Source organism: Molossus molossus, unplaced genomic scaffold (genome assembly GCF_014108415.1).
Source record: "Molossus molossus isolate mMolMol1 unplaced genomic scaffold, mMolMol1.p scaffold_m16_p_22, whole genome shotgun sequence".
Taxonomy (NCBI): domain Eukaryota; kingdom Metazoa; phylum Chordata; class Mammalia; order Chiroptera; family Molossidae; genus Molossus; species Molossus molossus.
In genome coordinates this window covers 21,887,902-21,901,479 of record NW_023425358.1, presented here as the reverse complement: position 1 = coordinate 21,901,479, position 13,578 = coordinate 21,887,902, and the positions used below count along the sequence as shown (strand labels likewise).

The following is a 13,578-nucleotide window of genomic DNA, read 5'->3' as shown; positions in this document are numbered from 1 at the left end:
CCCATTGCTCTATACAGTTGAGTGTCTAAGACTGGAACTGAAGGGGCCCTGGTCTTAATGATATAGGTTCTGTCCTTTCACAGATGGGGATACTGAGGCTGAAGCTGAAAACAATTCAGTGACTGGCCCACCATTAGCAGCTTTTCAGTGGCAGAGCCAGGAATAGTTCCTTAAGGGTCATTCCTGACTGCAGCTTGGTGATGATGAAATGGGTAGGATGGACAAGTGGCAGAGGAGACTTTATTTAAAGTAATACATTGAGCCTCAAGTCAACAAGAAAAAGTCCCCAGCAGAACTAGGACAGCTTCTGCAACACAGCCCCCAGGGTGCATGAGCTTGTTAAATTGCAGAGGACTTTGCAGTCCCTTAGGATTTCACTGTCCTGCTTGTTTGGTAAAAAGCACAGGGAATGGGCCTGTTATAAAAACAGCGGGATAAGACTGCCCTCTAGTGGGCTGGTGGAGCCATTGGTCTAGCCACGTTCTCATCCACTTAAGTTCGGTGTTGCTTATGCTGTATCCACGTAGGGTCGTTTTTCGTTTTCTTTTTTTTTTTAATTTATTGATTTTAGAGAAGAAAGAAGGGGGGGGGACAGAGACAGAGACATTAATTTGTTGTTCCACTTATTTATGCATCCATTGATTGGTTCTTATATGTGCCCTGACTGGAACAGAAACCGCAACCTTAGCGAACCAGAGTGATGCTCTAACCAACTGAGCTACCCAGCCAGGGCCTAGAGTGGTTATTTTAATGGAAGGAATTGAAATTATATTATTTTTCAAGCACCCTGACCCTAGAGACTATCTTGACCTCTGAGCACTAGCCATAGGAGGTTTTGGTTTTGGTTTTGTTGGTTTTGTTTTTTGTTTTTTCCCCCCTCATGTTAGAGGTTATCTTACTTCCCTAACAAGATTTGGGTTCCTAAAAGCAAAGGTTATGTCTTATGTCTTTTCCTTCCATAGCTTCTACCCTATTGTCCACTTAGCTGGACATAAAATTAGAAGGTTCATTGGGATGGAAAGGAATTCTCCCCCACACCCTCAAAAAAAGAATCTCACTGCTTCTCATTTGCTTCTAAAACATTCTAATCTCATCTCTCTGATCGATAGTGGTTAAATCATCAGAATCCCTCAGAAAACTTTCAGAACTCAGTTTCCTGGGCCTCACTCCAGCCCTGCTGAATCAGTCTCTGTGGTTTGAGCCAGGAAATCTGCTTTACAAACTTCCCAAGTGGTTTTTGATGTGCGGCCAGGTTTGGCAGCCAACTGCTCTGAATCCCCATTTACAATTATTTCTTGTAGCTTTTCCCTCTGACAGCGTCTCCAAAGGTCTTCAGCCTGTGTCAGTTATTAAAATTAACCATTTTGAGATTCCTTCAGAAATATTTAGTATACTGTTTTAACTGCGGTACTGGGTGACATGAGAAGAGAGAAGGACCACAAGAGAGGGACCAAAGGCATTTGATTTGGTTGCCAGTGGCTCTGTGTTCATAGCAGAATATACTGAAACCAATACCTTTATGCTGACTGGGCAGGTTGTTGGTTTGTAGTTTATTTTTAATGTGTAGGCTGGATAGGGAGACAAAGGTTAGTTGAGTACTCATCTAGTTCTCAGGAGAATCCTAAGGTAGGTGGCATTGCCCCTTTTTATACAGATGGGAAAGTCGAGGCTTAGGAAAATTAGTAACTTGCCTAAAGTCACATAAATTGGTAACTGTCAGATTCCATATAGGTCTGATTTCCAAGACCAGCTTTGGAAAGGTAAGAGGACCAGAATGCCAACTTGTTTTTTATTCTGCCAGGCCAAGCGAGCAGTGCAGCGGGGAGCCACTGCAGTCATCTTTGATGTGTCTGAAAACCCAGAAGCTATCGACCAGGTAAACTCCTCAGGCATGCCAACACTGCGTTCTCCTGAGAGAAGCACTGCCTTTAGTTAGCTTGGCTTGTCACGGTCATGCCACCCTCATCTCAGGTCCTTTGCACTTGTCTGCTGGTGTTAGCTCTCCATGCTTGGACATCCTACTCCAAGGCAAGACTATTGAGAGGGGTTAAGAGTCAGGAAAGTTGAGGTTTGTGGGATATTTCCAAAGACCCTACTGGGCCTTCAGTCTGCCTGGTCCATCCTAGAACAAGAATCATCCTCAGCCTTGCCATCTGGGAGCTCCAAGTCTGTAATGCTGGAGGAGGTTGATTTCCAAAAGGGTATTTAGTATTGTTTTCTTCCAGACTTTCTTTTTCTCTCCTGCTTCTTAAAGTAAGCACATCTTCTAACCAGGAGCATCTCTTCTTCTTTAGCTAAACCAGGGCTCAGAAGACCCACTCAAGAGGCCAGTGGTGTATGTGAAGGGCGCAGATGCCATCAAGCTGATGAACATCGTCAACAAACAGAAAGTGGCTCGAGCAAGGATTCAACACCGTCCCCCTCGAGTGAGCCTCCACCCTGGTCAACCACACCCAGCCCCTTCTCTGATGCCCCCTGAGCCTTTATTCCCTTCAGGCTTTGGGCTTTTGTTCCTGTGTTCTTTCAGATAAAATGCTGATGCACCCCAGGTTCTGGTAGATTGAGGTCAGAGAAACAGCTGGAGGCCAGGGAGAGATTTCACCCATAATTCCTGTAGAGGGGATTTGAAAGTCCTTCCAGAAAAAAATGATTTGTGCCAAGATCTCTCTGGTCTCTTCTACCCGGTGTTCCCTCTTGGGAACCTCTTCTTTCTCTTCTGTCCCATTTGCCTCTGAAAGGCTAACTGAGGAGGATTGAAGGGAAGGAATGCCCAGCACTGGGCTTCCCATGTCTCCTCATTCCATGTGACCTAGTCTAGAGAAAAAAACCAGTGCTTCCTTCTTCCTGTAGGGTCACTTGTGTTATTAAAACACCCCAAGTGATACTTGATTCTGGAAAAGTTAGCTTTCAACTGGGACTGAAGTTCATGACTTTTAGATGGTTAATGAATAGTGTCTAAGGCTTCTCTTAAGCGTATTGGGAAACTGTTGACCATTAACTCTTGTCTGGCATCTTCTGCCCAAACCTGAGGCTGAATATTCTAGGAACCTGGGACAGGTGCCCCATATATGGCTTATTTCCTCTTCACAAATATTGGGTTATTCACATCTAGGATGAATCTTTTGCATGCACATAGTAACTGGATACCTATAGCATTCAATTAGCAAAACTCCCTTCCCGTTGACTAACAGCATGTCCTAGATGAGGTGACTTCAAGGTCTTAGAAGGCAGTGAGACATGAGGGAAAGGTAAGAACTAAAACTACAAGTTTGCAGAAGAGCTGACATGCTGGCTTCTTTTTAAAGGAAAAAAGAGTGCTTTGGTAAATATGACTCATTGTAGTGGAAGCTGATATTTGTGGAAGCAGCATACAATTTTCTGAGTTGTTGTAAACCATTAATTACATAGTTAGTAATCACTGTTCCCTCAAAACATGACACTCATTCCTTTGTCCCAAAAATGTGATATTTGTGTTTATTTGGAAAGGCCTCTCCTACCAGTTATAGTGAAATTTGCACTATTCCATAGGGAGCTAGGCTTTACGAACTGCGTTCTCTCGGCTATTAGGCAGCCTGGCTGAGACCGCTGCCTGCCTCCCCCTGGCCACATTGGAGCTTACTACCTGGGCCTGAATAGCACATCATGTGCGTGTTAGCAGAGCCCCCAGATGTTCCCTGCAGATGAGGGAGAGTGCACCACAATTGCCCATCCTTACCCCGACCTGGACCAGCATAGCCCCTATGCCGATCCTTGGGCTGAAGAGAATTGTGAGTCATTGTGTCTGTGTTCTGTTCCAGCAACCCACGGAATACTTTGACATGGGGATTTTCCTGGCTTTCTTTGTCGTGGTCTCCTTGGTCTGCCTCATCCTCCTTGTCAAAATCAAGCTAAAACAGCGACGCAGTCAGGTAATACCTCAGAGCAGCCCGTGAATGTCGATGCCAGCTGCCCTGCTGCTGGTGAAAAATCAGACTGTTCCTAGCAGCCTAGAAACAGAAAGATGGAGAAAAACTAAAGCAACACTTATAGCACTATGTCTCGTTTGTTTTAAAAGGTCCGGTACTACAAAGACCGAGCATTGGGGGTATTGCCAGCCAGGCATTTTTCCAAAGAAATGTTTAAATGTTAATGTGGAATCTTAGAGCCTTGATCTGGGGACCAGCAGCATCAGTATCACCTGGGAACTTGGTAGATGTGCAGAATCTCAAGCCCTGCCCCAAACTTGTTAAATCTAAATCTGCATCTACCTTGCTTTCCAGGCGATTCTCAGTAAACTGAGTAGGCATTCTAGTGCCCCAGCTGGCACATCACAGTTTAGGAAGGATTTGGGAGTGGAAAGTGATGAGAGGATAAGCAGGAATCTAGACTCTCAAATGGGAAGTGGTATGCTGCTGTCTCAGAGAGCGATGGTGGACCTTGGCAGGCAATCTGTTGAGAGGAGAATTGAGTGGCCATCCCCAACAGAACAGTGGCTGGTGTTTGTGGAGCACATCTGATTTGCCAAGCGTTGAGCCCTCAAATGCACTGTCTCATTTGCCCTCAGAACTTTCCTTTGGGTAAAGAGGAGGAACTCTTGGCATAGAGCAGGGTCTTGCAGAGTTGCCCAAGTAATTGAAGTAGACCTCTGCTGGTCCTGCCACTGGGAATAGCCTGGGTTGATGTCGTGGATGCACAAGAATCTGGCACAACTGTGCTGTGGCAGACTGAATTTTTAGTGATTTCCCAAAAGACTGCCCTGGCCTGATAGAAACTAGCACTTGCCTGTCCTGATTGATCAAGTGCCGTCCATGGCCCTGGGGGTGACTACCACTGTTAATATGTGCCAGACCCTAACACGGACCACATTCTGCCATGTAGAATTCCATGAACAGGCTAGCTGTGCAGGCTCTGGAGAAGATGGAAACCAGAAAGTTCAACTCCAAGAACAAGGGGCGCCGGGAAGGGAGCTGCGGGGCCCTGGACACACTCAGCAGCAGCTCCACGTCTGACTGTGCCATCTGCCTTGAGAAGTACATCGACGGAGAGGTAACAGCAGAGGCTGGGCCTATCTTGGGTGGGGATAAGGTAGATAGGTCTGCAGAGGAACACAGGTCTTAGAAGGACAGGGCTCCAAGTCCTTTCCCACAGCTTTGCAGGAGTAGAAGGGCTTCGACGCCTAGGTCCCAAGGGGATGGCCTGAGACATTCTAACTGCTATTTGCCCCAGAAAGGGGGTGGCCATAGTACAGAGACACTCTCTCCAGAGATCCGCTGAATGTAAGTGATTTCGGAAGTTTATCAGAAATATATGGGAGGCCAGCCCTGGCCAGTGTGGCTCAGTTGGTTGGAGCATTGTCCCATCTACTGGAAGGTTGTGAGTTCAGTTGCCTATCAGGGCACATGCCCAGGTTGCAGGTTCGATCCTCAGTTGGGATGTGTATAGGAGGCAACCAATCAGTGTTTTTCTCTTCTCTGTCTGTCTGTCTCTCTGCCCCCTACCCACTTCCCTTCTCTAAAAATCAATTTTAAAAAAAGAAATATATGGGAGGCCAGAAAATGTCTGGTTTTAAGAACATTCTTACATGTTGACTTAATTTTAGTCAACTCAAACTTCTGAAAAGTTTGAGACCTAACTTGATACAAACTTCTCATACAAAGCTGTGTGGAACATTTGGTGTTTTTACTTATAAAGAGACAAGGGATATGATGTCCCCTTTTTCCATTCTAGCTTTTATTCTGAAATTTTCAGACCTTCAAAAAACTTACATGAATCATACAATGAATCTGTATCATTGACATAGATAGAATCACCCATTGTTAACATTTTGCCATGTTTGCTCATCTCATTCTGGATAGAGGCATACATACCTACATACTTGGGGAGTAAACCACTTCAGAATTAGTTGCAGACATTTGATGCCCATTTGGTGAATGCATTTCGTTGCTATGTAGACTGTTGGATGGAAAAAGAGTTTTTGCAGAGGACTTTACATTAATAGAGTCTTACATGGTCTCTAGGTGCAGACTGCCTGGGTTCTAATCCTGGCCCAGGTGGGTTCTAGCTTTGTGATCTCAGGCGAATGATTTCATTCTCTATGCCTATGCTTGTGACATGGACCCAAGACTGACCTGCATTCCAGGTGATCACAGGGTTATATGAGAAACTACTGGTAGAACTCTTGCCAAGGTTAGACTCAGTGTTAGGTATTAGTTTGAATATTATTGTATTGCGCTGGTCAGAGAATGGAAAAACAAAGTAAATGAGCAAATTTGGAGGGTGCTTGGGCTCAGGAACTCCAGAGGTGTAGTTGTGCCTCAGAAAACCCCATCACTTCCTCTTCACACGGGCTGCTTTGTTACAAATCAAGTGCCCCCAGGTCAGTGTTCAGGGTCCAGCAAAGGAGAGGATAGGAGAACTTTGCCTCTTTGCTGCCCTGCCTGTTAGTCGCAAGTCCCAGGTTTCTTTCCACTGGTCCCCATTGGAGTATAAGGAGGCAGCCACCATCCCAGGGATACAAAAGGTCTTGGGGTATACCCAGCCCTCTCTTCATACCCCCCTGCTGCCCATGTGCATTAGCAAATGGCTTTGGTCTTTCCTCATGTGTGGCATGAATGTACCATTCTCCAGCGACCAGAAAGGAGCCTACTTCTCTGCTTCCTCCCTTAACACTGAGGGCTGGCTGATGGCCTGTTTCCTTCTCCCTAGAACTCTTGCATGGGCTCTGACTAGGGAATGGAGCCCACCTCTAGCTAGAGATGGAGGAGTTGGGGAGGGCTCCTCGGTACATGCTGGGCTTCACCAGAAGAAGCACGTGCGGGGCTGAAGGCAGAACTGCCCCTGCCTGTTCCCTGCCTTCAAGCTGTGTGTCTTCCTTCCCTTCCCAGGAGCTGCGGGTTATCCCCTGTACTCACCGCTTTCACAGGAAGTGCGTGGACCCATGGCTGCTGCAGCACCACACCTGTCCCCATTGTCGGCACAATATCATAGGTAATTGTCACCTGCCTCTGTTGTTGCTGAAGAGTCACTGCCCCTAACAAGTGCCTAGCAAGAGCAACACCAGCTACAGGCTGATGAGCAAGTAAAACCACCATAACGTTGCTGTCTGACCTTGGACGTGTGGGCATCTCAGGTTTTGGAGGTCACCAGACCTTCAAACTCGTATGAGAGCCTGGCATAAAGAATTGCCCTGAGGTTGAGTTTTGGCTTTCACATGAACCAACATCTTAGCCTGTCCAGGCCTTTGGCCCACAATCTCTTTAAAAGGAATGACAATAGCCCTGGCCGGTTTGGCTCAGCAGTTAGGGCGTCAGCCTGCGGTCCAGAGAGACCCGGGTTCAGTTCCCACTAAGGGCATGTACCTCGGTTGCAGTTTGTCCCCGGCCCTGGTCGGTTGTGCGGGTGGCAGCCACTCGATGTGTTCCTTTCACGTCGATGTTTCTCTCTCTCTCTCTGTTCCTCTCTCTCCCTCCCATTCTACCTGAACAAAAAAATGGGAAAATGTCCTCGGGTGAGGATAAAAATAAATAAATAAAAGGAATGACAATAATAGTGCTTGCCCGTGCCCGGCACTACAGAGTTGTTCCTGGGCCACAGGAGGTGATGACCGAGCAGCAGGGTTGGGATGCTGCTCCTGTGTCGCTGTGGTATTGGATGACGGAGCTGAAACACAGGGTGCATTCCAAGTAGCTGCTTTTTCATAGGGACAGTACCGTTCGTCTTGGTAGCTCTGTTGCTCTCTGCAAACTGTGGTGCTTTGTCGGGCGTAGCAGTGGGGAGGTGGGAGATGAGCCCTGACAGGAGTGACTACCTTTCAGAGAAACAGGTCAGCCTCTGCCAGCACGGCTGAGTTTGGTGACAGCTTAGAGCAGGTCAGGGTCGTAAGACTGGGCACCTTGGCCTATGACCAACCCTGCTGCTTCAGTCTTTGCCCTGATTTATCTGTCCCTCTAGTCTCTGGCACCAATGTGCTTAGCCCTGCTGACTTTGTTTCTTCGGCCTCTCCCCAGAGCAAAAGGGAAACCCAAGCACTGTATGCGTGGAGACCAGCAACCTCGCACGCAACCGGCAGCAGAGGGTGATCTTGCCGGTGCACTACCCTGGCCGCGTGCACAGGACCAACGCCATCCCAGCCTACCCTACGAGGACAAGCATGGACTCTCACGGGAACCCCGTCACCCTGCTGACTGTGGACCGGCATGGGGAGCAGAGCCTCTATTCACCACAGACCCCCACCTACATCCGAGGCTACCCACCCCTCCACCAGGACCACACCCTGGCTCCTCACCGCTGTGGCCTGGAGCACCGGGCCTACTCACCAGCCCACCCCTTCCGCAGGCCCAAGTTCAGTGGCCGCAGCTTCTCCAAGGCAGCTTGCTTCTCCCAGTATGAGACCATGTACCAACACTACTACTTCCAGGGCCTTAGCTACCCTGAGCAGGAGGGACAGGGCCCACCCAGCCTCGTTCCCAGGGGCCCGTCCCGTGCCTTTCCCCCGAGTGGCAGTGGCAGCCTGCTCTTCCCCACTGTGGTGCATATGGCCCCGCCCTCCCACCTGGAGAGTGGCAGCACATCCAGCTTCAGCTGCTACCATGGCCACCGCTCAGTGTGTAGTGGCTACCTGGCTGACTGCCCGGCCAGCGACAGCAGCAGCAGCAGCAGCTCTGGCCAGTGCCACTGCTCTTCCAGCGACTCGGTGGTAGACTGCACTGAGGTCAGCAACCAGGGCGTGTATGGGAGCTGCTCCACCTTCCGCAGCTCTCTCAGCAGCGACTATGACCCCTTCATCTATCGCAGCCGGAGCCCCTGTCGCACTAGCGATGTAGGGGCCTCAGGCAGCTCGGGTCGGGGGCCTGTTGTACACCTTGAGGGCTCCCCGCCGCCTGAGGAGCTCCCGGCAGCCCACAGTCAAGGTGCTGGGCGGGGAGAGCCTTGGCCTGGCCCTGCCTCTCCCTCGGGGGACCAGCTGTCCACCTGCAGCCTAGAGATGAACTACAGCAGCAACTCCTCTCTGGAGCACAGGGGGCCCAACAGCTCTACCTCAGAAGTGGGGCTTGAGGCTTCTGGGGCCACCCCAGACCTCAGGAGGACCTGGAAGGGGGGCCATGAGGGGCCATCATGTGCCTGCTGCTGCGAGCCCCAGCCCTCCGCACTGGAGCCCAGCGTAGGAGTGGCTGGGGGCGGCACCTTGTTCCTGGGCCCTCCCCTCTGTGAGGGCTGTGGCCCCACAGGTGTGGAGTCACAGCCGGGTAGCTCCCAGGGCCTGTGTGGCCTTCACCCAGACCATTTGCCCAGGACAGATGGGGTGAAATATGAGGGCCTGCCCTGCTGCTTCTATGAAGAGAAGCAGGTGGCCCACAGTGGCAGAGGGGGCAGCAGCTTCTACACTGAGGACTGCTCGGTGAGTGTGCAGTACACACTTGCCCAAGAGCCCCCACCCAGCTGCCACCCAGGGGCCCGGGACTTGAGCCAGCGCATCCCCATCATTCCGGAGGATGTGGACTGTGACTTGGGCCTGCCCTCAGACTGCCAAGGAACCCATGGCCTTGGTCCCTGGGGTGGGACACTGGGCCCCGACACCCTGCAGCCCCACAGGAGCCTGGGAGGAGCCCAGGAAGGAGAGGGGGTTCTGTGCTGCCAGCCCAGGGCACCACTGCCACCTGTCTGCCCTCTGGAGAAGGCAGGAGCTGCCAGGGCCAGCTTCCCCAGTGCCTCCCAGGACACTCAGGAGTCCAACACCACAGCTGCTGAGGCTGCAGGTGAGAGCAGGAGACGACAGTAGGCCAGAATCAGGGTCCTCTTTTCTCCACGGTCATTTTCTAAGGGGCTCCCTTAGTGCCATTGACTTGAAACACCATTGGTGCTTAATGACTTCCAACCCAGCCCTTCCTCTGAGTTCCAGACCCATTGGCTCTTTTGCTTCCATGATCTCTCCCACCAGGTGCCACGCAAGCACTCCAATCAAGCTGTCATGTCCATAGCAGCCTTCTCAAATTTCTCCCTCTGCATTCCCTTCTCCAAGGTCCCCACCTCAAAAGCCCAGCACCAGCTATCCCTGAGCCCACCCTACTCCTCATACTTGTATCCTGGACTTCTCAATCTGTCTTTAAGAATCATCCAGAAAATGGAATTTTCAGAAAAGTGAAACTTAGCAAAAGCGTGTCAAATTCAAGTCCAGAATTCATCTTACTAGATTCAGCTGACAGCCCTGGCCAGTTTGGCTCAGCAGTTAGAGCATCGGCCCACTGTCCTGACAGACCCAGGTTCAGTTCCCACTAAGGGCACGTACCTCGGTTGCAGTTTATCTCCGCCCCGGTTGGGGTCATGTGGGTGGTAACCAGTCGATGTGTCTCTCCCACATCCATGTTTCTCTCTCTCCCTCTCGCTCTATGCAAAAATGTCATCGGGTGAGGAAAAAAAAAATAATTAGATTCAGCTGGCATCTTCCAGTTGCTATAAAGTTTCCAAATATTCTGTCTTAGTAATAAACAGTGCAATCCAGCACCTTTGAGTGGTCTCCTGTCACTGGTATTGCCTCTTATTCCACATGGGAGCTAAAGTGGTCTTTTTTCTTTTTTCAAAAATGCAAATTTTTTAGATAGGGAGAGAGAGAGAGAAACAGCAGTGTGTTCCACTTGTGTCAATTCTTTTTTTTTTTTTTTTTTTTTTTTATCCTTACCTGAACATTCTTGCATTTATCTTCAGACAGAGCAGTAGGGAGAGGGGGAGGGAGAGAGAGAAACATCAGTGTGAGAGAGACACATCAACTGGTTGCCACCCACACGACCCCAACCTGGGCTGGGGACAAACTGCAACCAAGGTATGTGCTCTTAGCGGGAACTGAACCTGGGACTCTCTGGTCCACAGGCTGATGCTCTAACCGCTGAGCCAAACTGGCCAGGGCTCATTGGTCAGTTCTTGTATGTGCCCTGACTGGGGATCAAACCCATAACCTTGGTGTATCAGAACGGTGCTCTAACCAACTGAGCTACCCAGCCAGGGCCAAAGTAGTCTTTTTTGAACATAAGTCTATGTGTTTACACTAGAAAACCCTTTAATGACTCACCATGACCTTTACAATGTTGAAAATGTGGCTCCCTGTGGCCTTCGTTCTGTTCCTCCAACATTCCTCCAGCTCATTCCAGCCCCCAGACCTCAGTTTAAATGAGTAGCTCTCACACCCTCGCTTACTTTCCAGGTTACCACAACCTAAAATCACTTTGTTTTGAGGCCTTTAAGCTCTGGGAGAGCAAGGGGGGAGGGGGAAATGTCTTCTCCCCTGCTTGTCCCAGTGACTGCAACAATGCCCAATGCATATCTTCTATACATTGTGTTTTTGTGCCACCTAAGGGCTTCCAGAAGGTTTTGTAGGTCCAGATGAGGGAGGCCAGCTCTTTAGGAGGCACCTATGCCTTCAGTATTGAATGAGGAGCTCTGCTTAAGCCTTTGACTATATGCACAGTTTGTCCAGTGCTATGACCTGAGAGTCTACCATTAGCTGGGGATGGGCACCCATGTCCCTTGTCTGGTCCCCATGCATTGTGTCCAAAGCCTGCGGTGCTGGCTCCTCCCTGATGGTTGTTCTTTCTCCCCCAGGACAGCGATCTCGCCCAGCAGACAGCGGCAGCACAGGAGCCTGAGCCCAGAAGGAACTCTGTGGAAATGGGAACTGTACGGAGACTTCAAACTCTGACTTATTCAGAAAAAAAAATTTTTTTTTAGCTTTGACAAACACACAAAAGTGGTAATAAAGAGAGCCCTCCTTCTCAACCCAAAATGTGAGCCCCTTGGGGCAACCCCCCATCCCATTAACAAACCAACAGACAAAATTCTCTGAGTCTTTGCCTCTTTTGATAACATGTTATTCTTCTGTTTTGTAAAGTGTGTGTGCTTGGGGTTCCAAGGTGTGTGGGATTGAGTTCTCGGCTTTGTTTTTTAAGATATTATATGTAAATGTAAAAAGTTATTTAAATATATATATTTTAAAGAACCCTAACCGCCAACTTTTGCTGAAAAAAGAAATCACTGCTGCATTAATTAAACCACATCATGTGTAGATACTGTTGTCTCCCTGGAGGGAGCTCAGGCCTTTGAAAAGCTCAGGGCTACACCTGCCTTAGAAAATGAACCAGAAACTTGAAGTAAAGCTAGTCGATATGGGTATAGACTTTGAGGATCAATGCAATGCTGCCTCTTTCTCATGGCAAATCCCAACATACAAAATTTCAGGTCTTGGAAACCATGTTTCTCCAGCCCACATCTGTAGGCAGCTGATGGAAACAGCTAGAAAGAGGGTAGAAGGTCTGCAGCACTGGGGAAATGGGATAAGCCGTTGCTACGGAAGCCCTAGTGTGATAGGGACAGTTCTGCCCGGTGTCCTCCTGTGCCCTGTAATCGTCCTGAGGTAAAGGACAGAGTTCACAGTCATGATCTTGGGCTTCCTGCCACTGGCTGCAGAAATGGTTCGACTGGGTATGTGGGGACAAACTCAGGAGGAATGTAGTTGGCGTCTTTGGTGTCTGGAGAGGCTGGGGACCAAGGGCGCGCTGGAACTACTGCATCCTTGGGCTGCCTTCCTAAGAGCGCATGGCCAGGACCCCACTGGGTCTACACCAAGCTCCATTCGAATGATACGTTTTCCATCCCATTTCCCTATTGAAGTACTGCTTCAGGGTTATTCAGCCCTCTGCTCATGGCTGAAGTTGCTCATCTTGCCTGCAAATGTCTACTATCCTTTCTACCTAATGCACTATTATGTATTGATTCTCCATGAGACAGAGAGAGAGAGAGACTATCAGATAGTTTAGACCCAAAGGGTAGGTTTTGTATATTTTTCCAGCCTTTGGTGGTTGTTTTTATAAGAGGAAGGGAGAGTTTAAAAACCCAAACAATTTTTTAAAAGATGTTTCCATTATAAAGGGGAGAATCTATTTAAAGCTATTTCAGATCAGGGATTGTCATCCTTTATGTCCAGTGTATTTCTTGTTCTTAAAAAAATTTTTTTTAGAAGAAACTAACCACATTAGCCCCATATTCACTAACTCCTCTGGTCACTTTGTTTATTCATTTACTCAGCAAATATTTGGTGTCACCTGAAAAGCTCATTTGTGAAATAGGAACCCCGAGAGTTGGCTCCCTGTTAGGTGGGGAAATAGAGACCACCCTGGGTTGCTAGGAGACTGTGAAGACTCTTCTCCAGTAAGGCTCTAGGGCAGTCAACCCGGGGTCCAGACCAGAACATTTTGAATGAGACTCGTACTGTATCAGAATTCTTTTTTCTTAAAAACCCCAGCCTGTGATGAAATTTACTTCTAGCCAGAATTTGACAGAAGGAAATTCCAGTGTGAAATGATTGAGCCATTTGCCATTTAGGAACTCACCCATTTGCCATTTGGTGAGATTTGTCCTCAAGCGTCTAAGGTGCAGTCCCTTGGGGGGTTGCTCCCCCCAGGCCTGTGCCCAGCACACCTGTTGGCGAGGGTGTGAGAAGCGCCTAAGCTGTTGACATGTGATCTGGGCTGCCTGTATTTCTCGGGCCAGGACTAGCAGCTGCTGAGGACAACAGCTTGCATTACGTGGTTTAGGGGAAGGGGGTGAGTGTAT

The 13,578-nt window shown here is 49.0% G+C and overlaps 1 protein-coding gene across 1 annotated transcript in view; it reads left to right on the top strand.

Annotated features, from left to right (window-relative positions):
• The window catches only part of ZNRF3 (zinc and ring finger 3), a 164,210-nt gene extending 152,401 nt beyond the window's left edge, over nucleotides 1-11,809 (top strand). Inside the window, exons 3-9 of the mRNA XM_036276411.1 lie at nucleotides 1,802-1,876; nucleotides 2,295-2,426; nucleotides 3,798-3,908; nucleotides 4,858-5,025; nucleotides 6,864-6,966; nucleotides 7,986-9,734; nucleotides 11,572-11,809. Coding sequence (XP_036132304.1) covers nucleotides 1,802-1,876; nucleotides 2,295-2,426; nucleotides 3,798-3,908; nucleotides 4,858-5,025; nucleotides 6,864-6,966; nucleotides 7,986-9,734; nucleotides 11,572-11,615 — 2,382 coding nt within the window. The 3' untranslated portion in view covers nucleotides 11,616-11,809. The remainder of the gene's footprint in view (nucleotides 1-1,801; nucleotides 1,877-2,294; nucleotides 2,427-3,797; nucleotides 3,909-4,857; nucleotides 5,026-6,863; nucleotides 6,967-7,985; nucleotides 9,735-11,571) is intronic.
• Nucleotides 11,810-13,578: the final 1,769 nt, after the last annotated feature.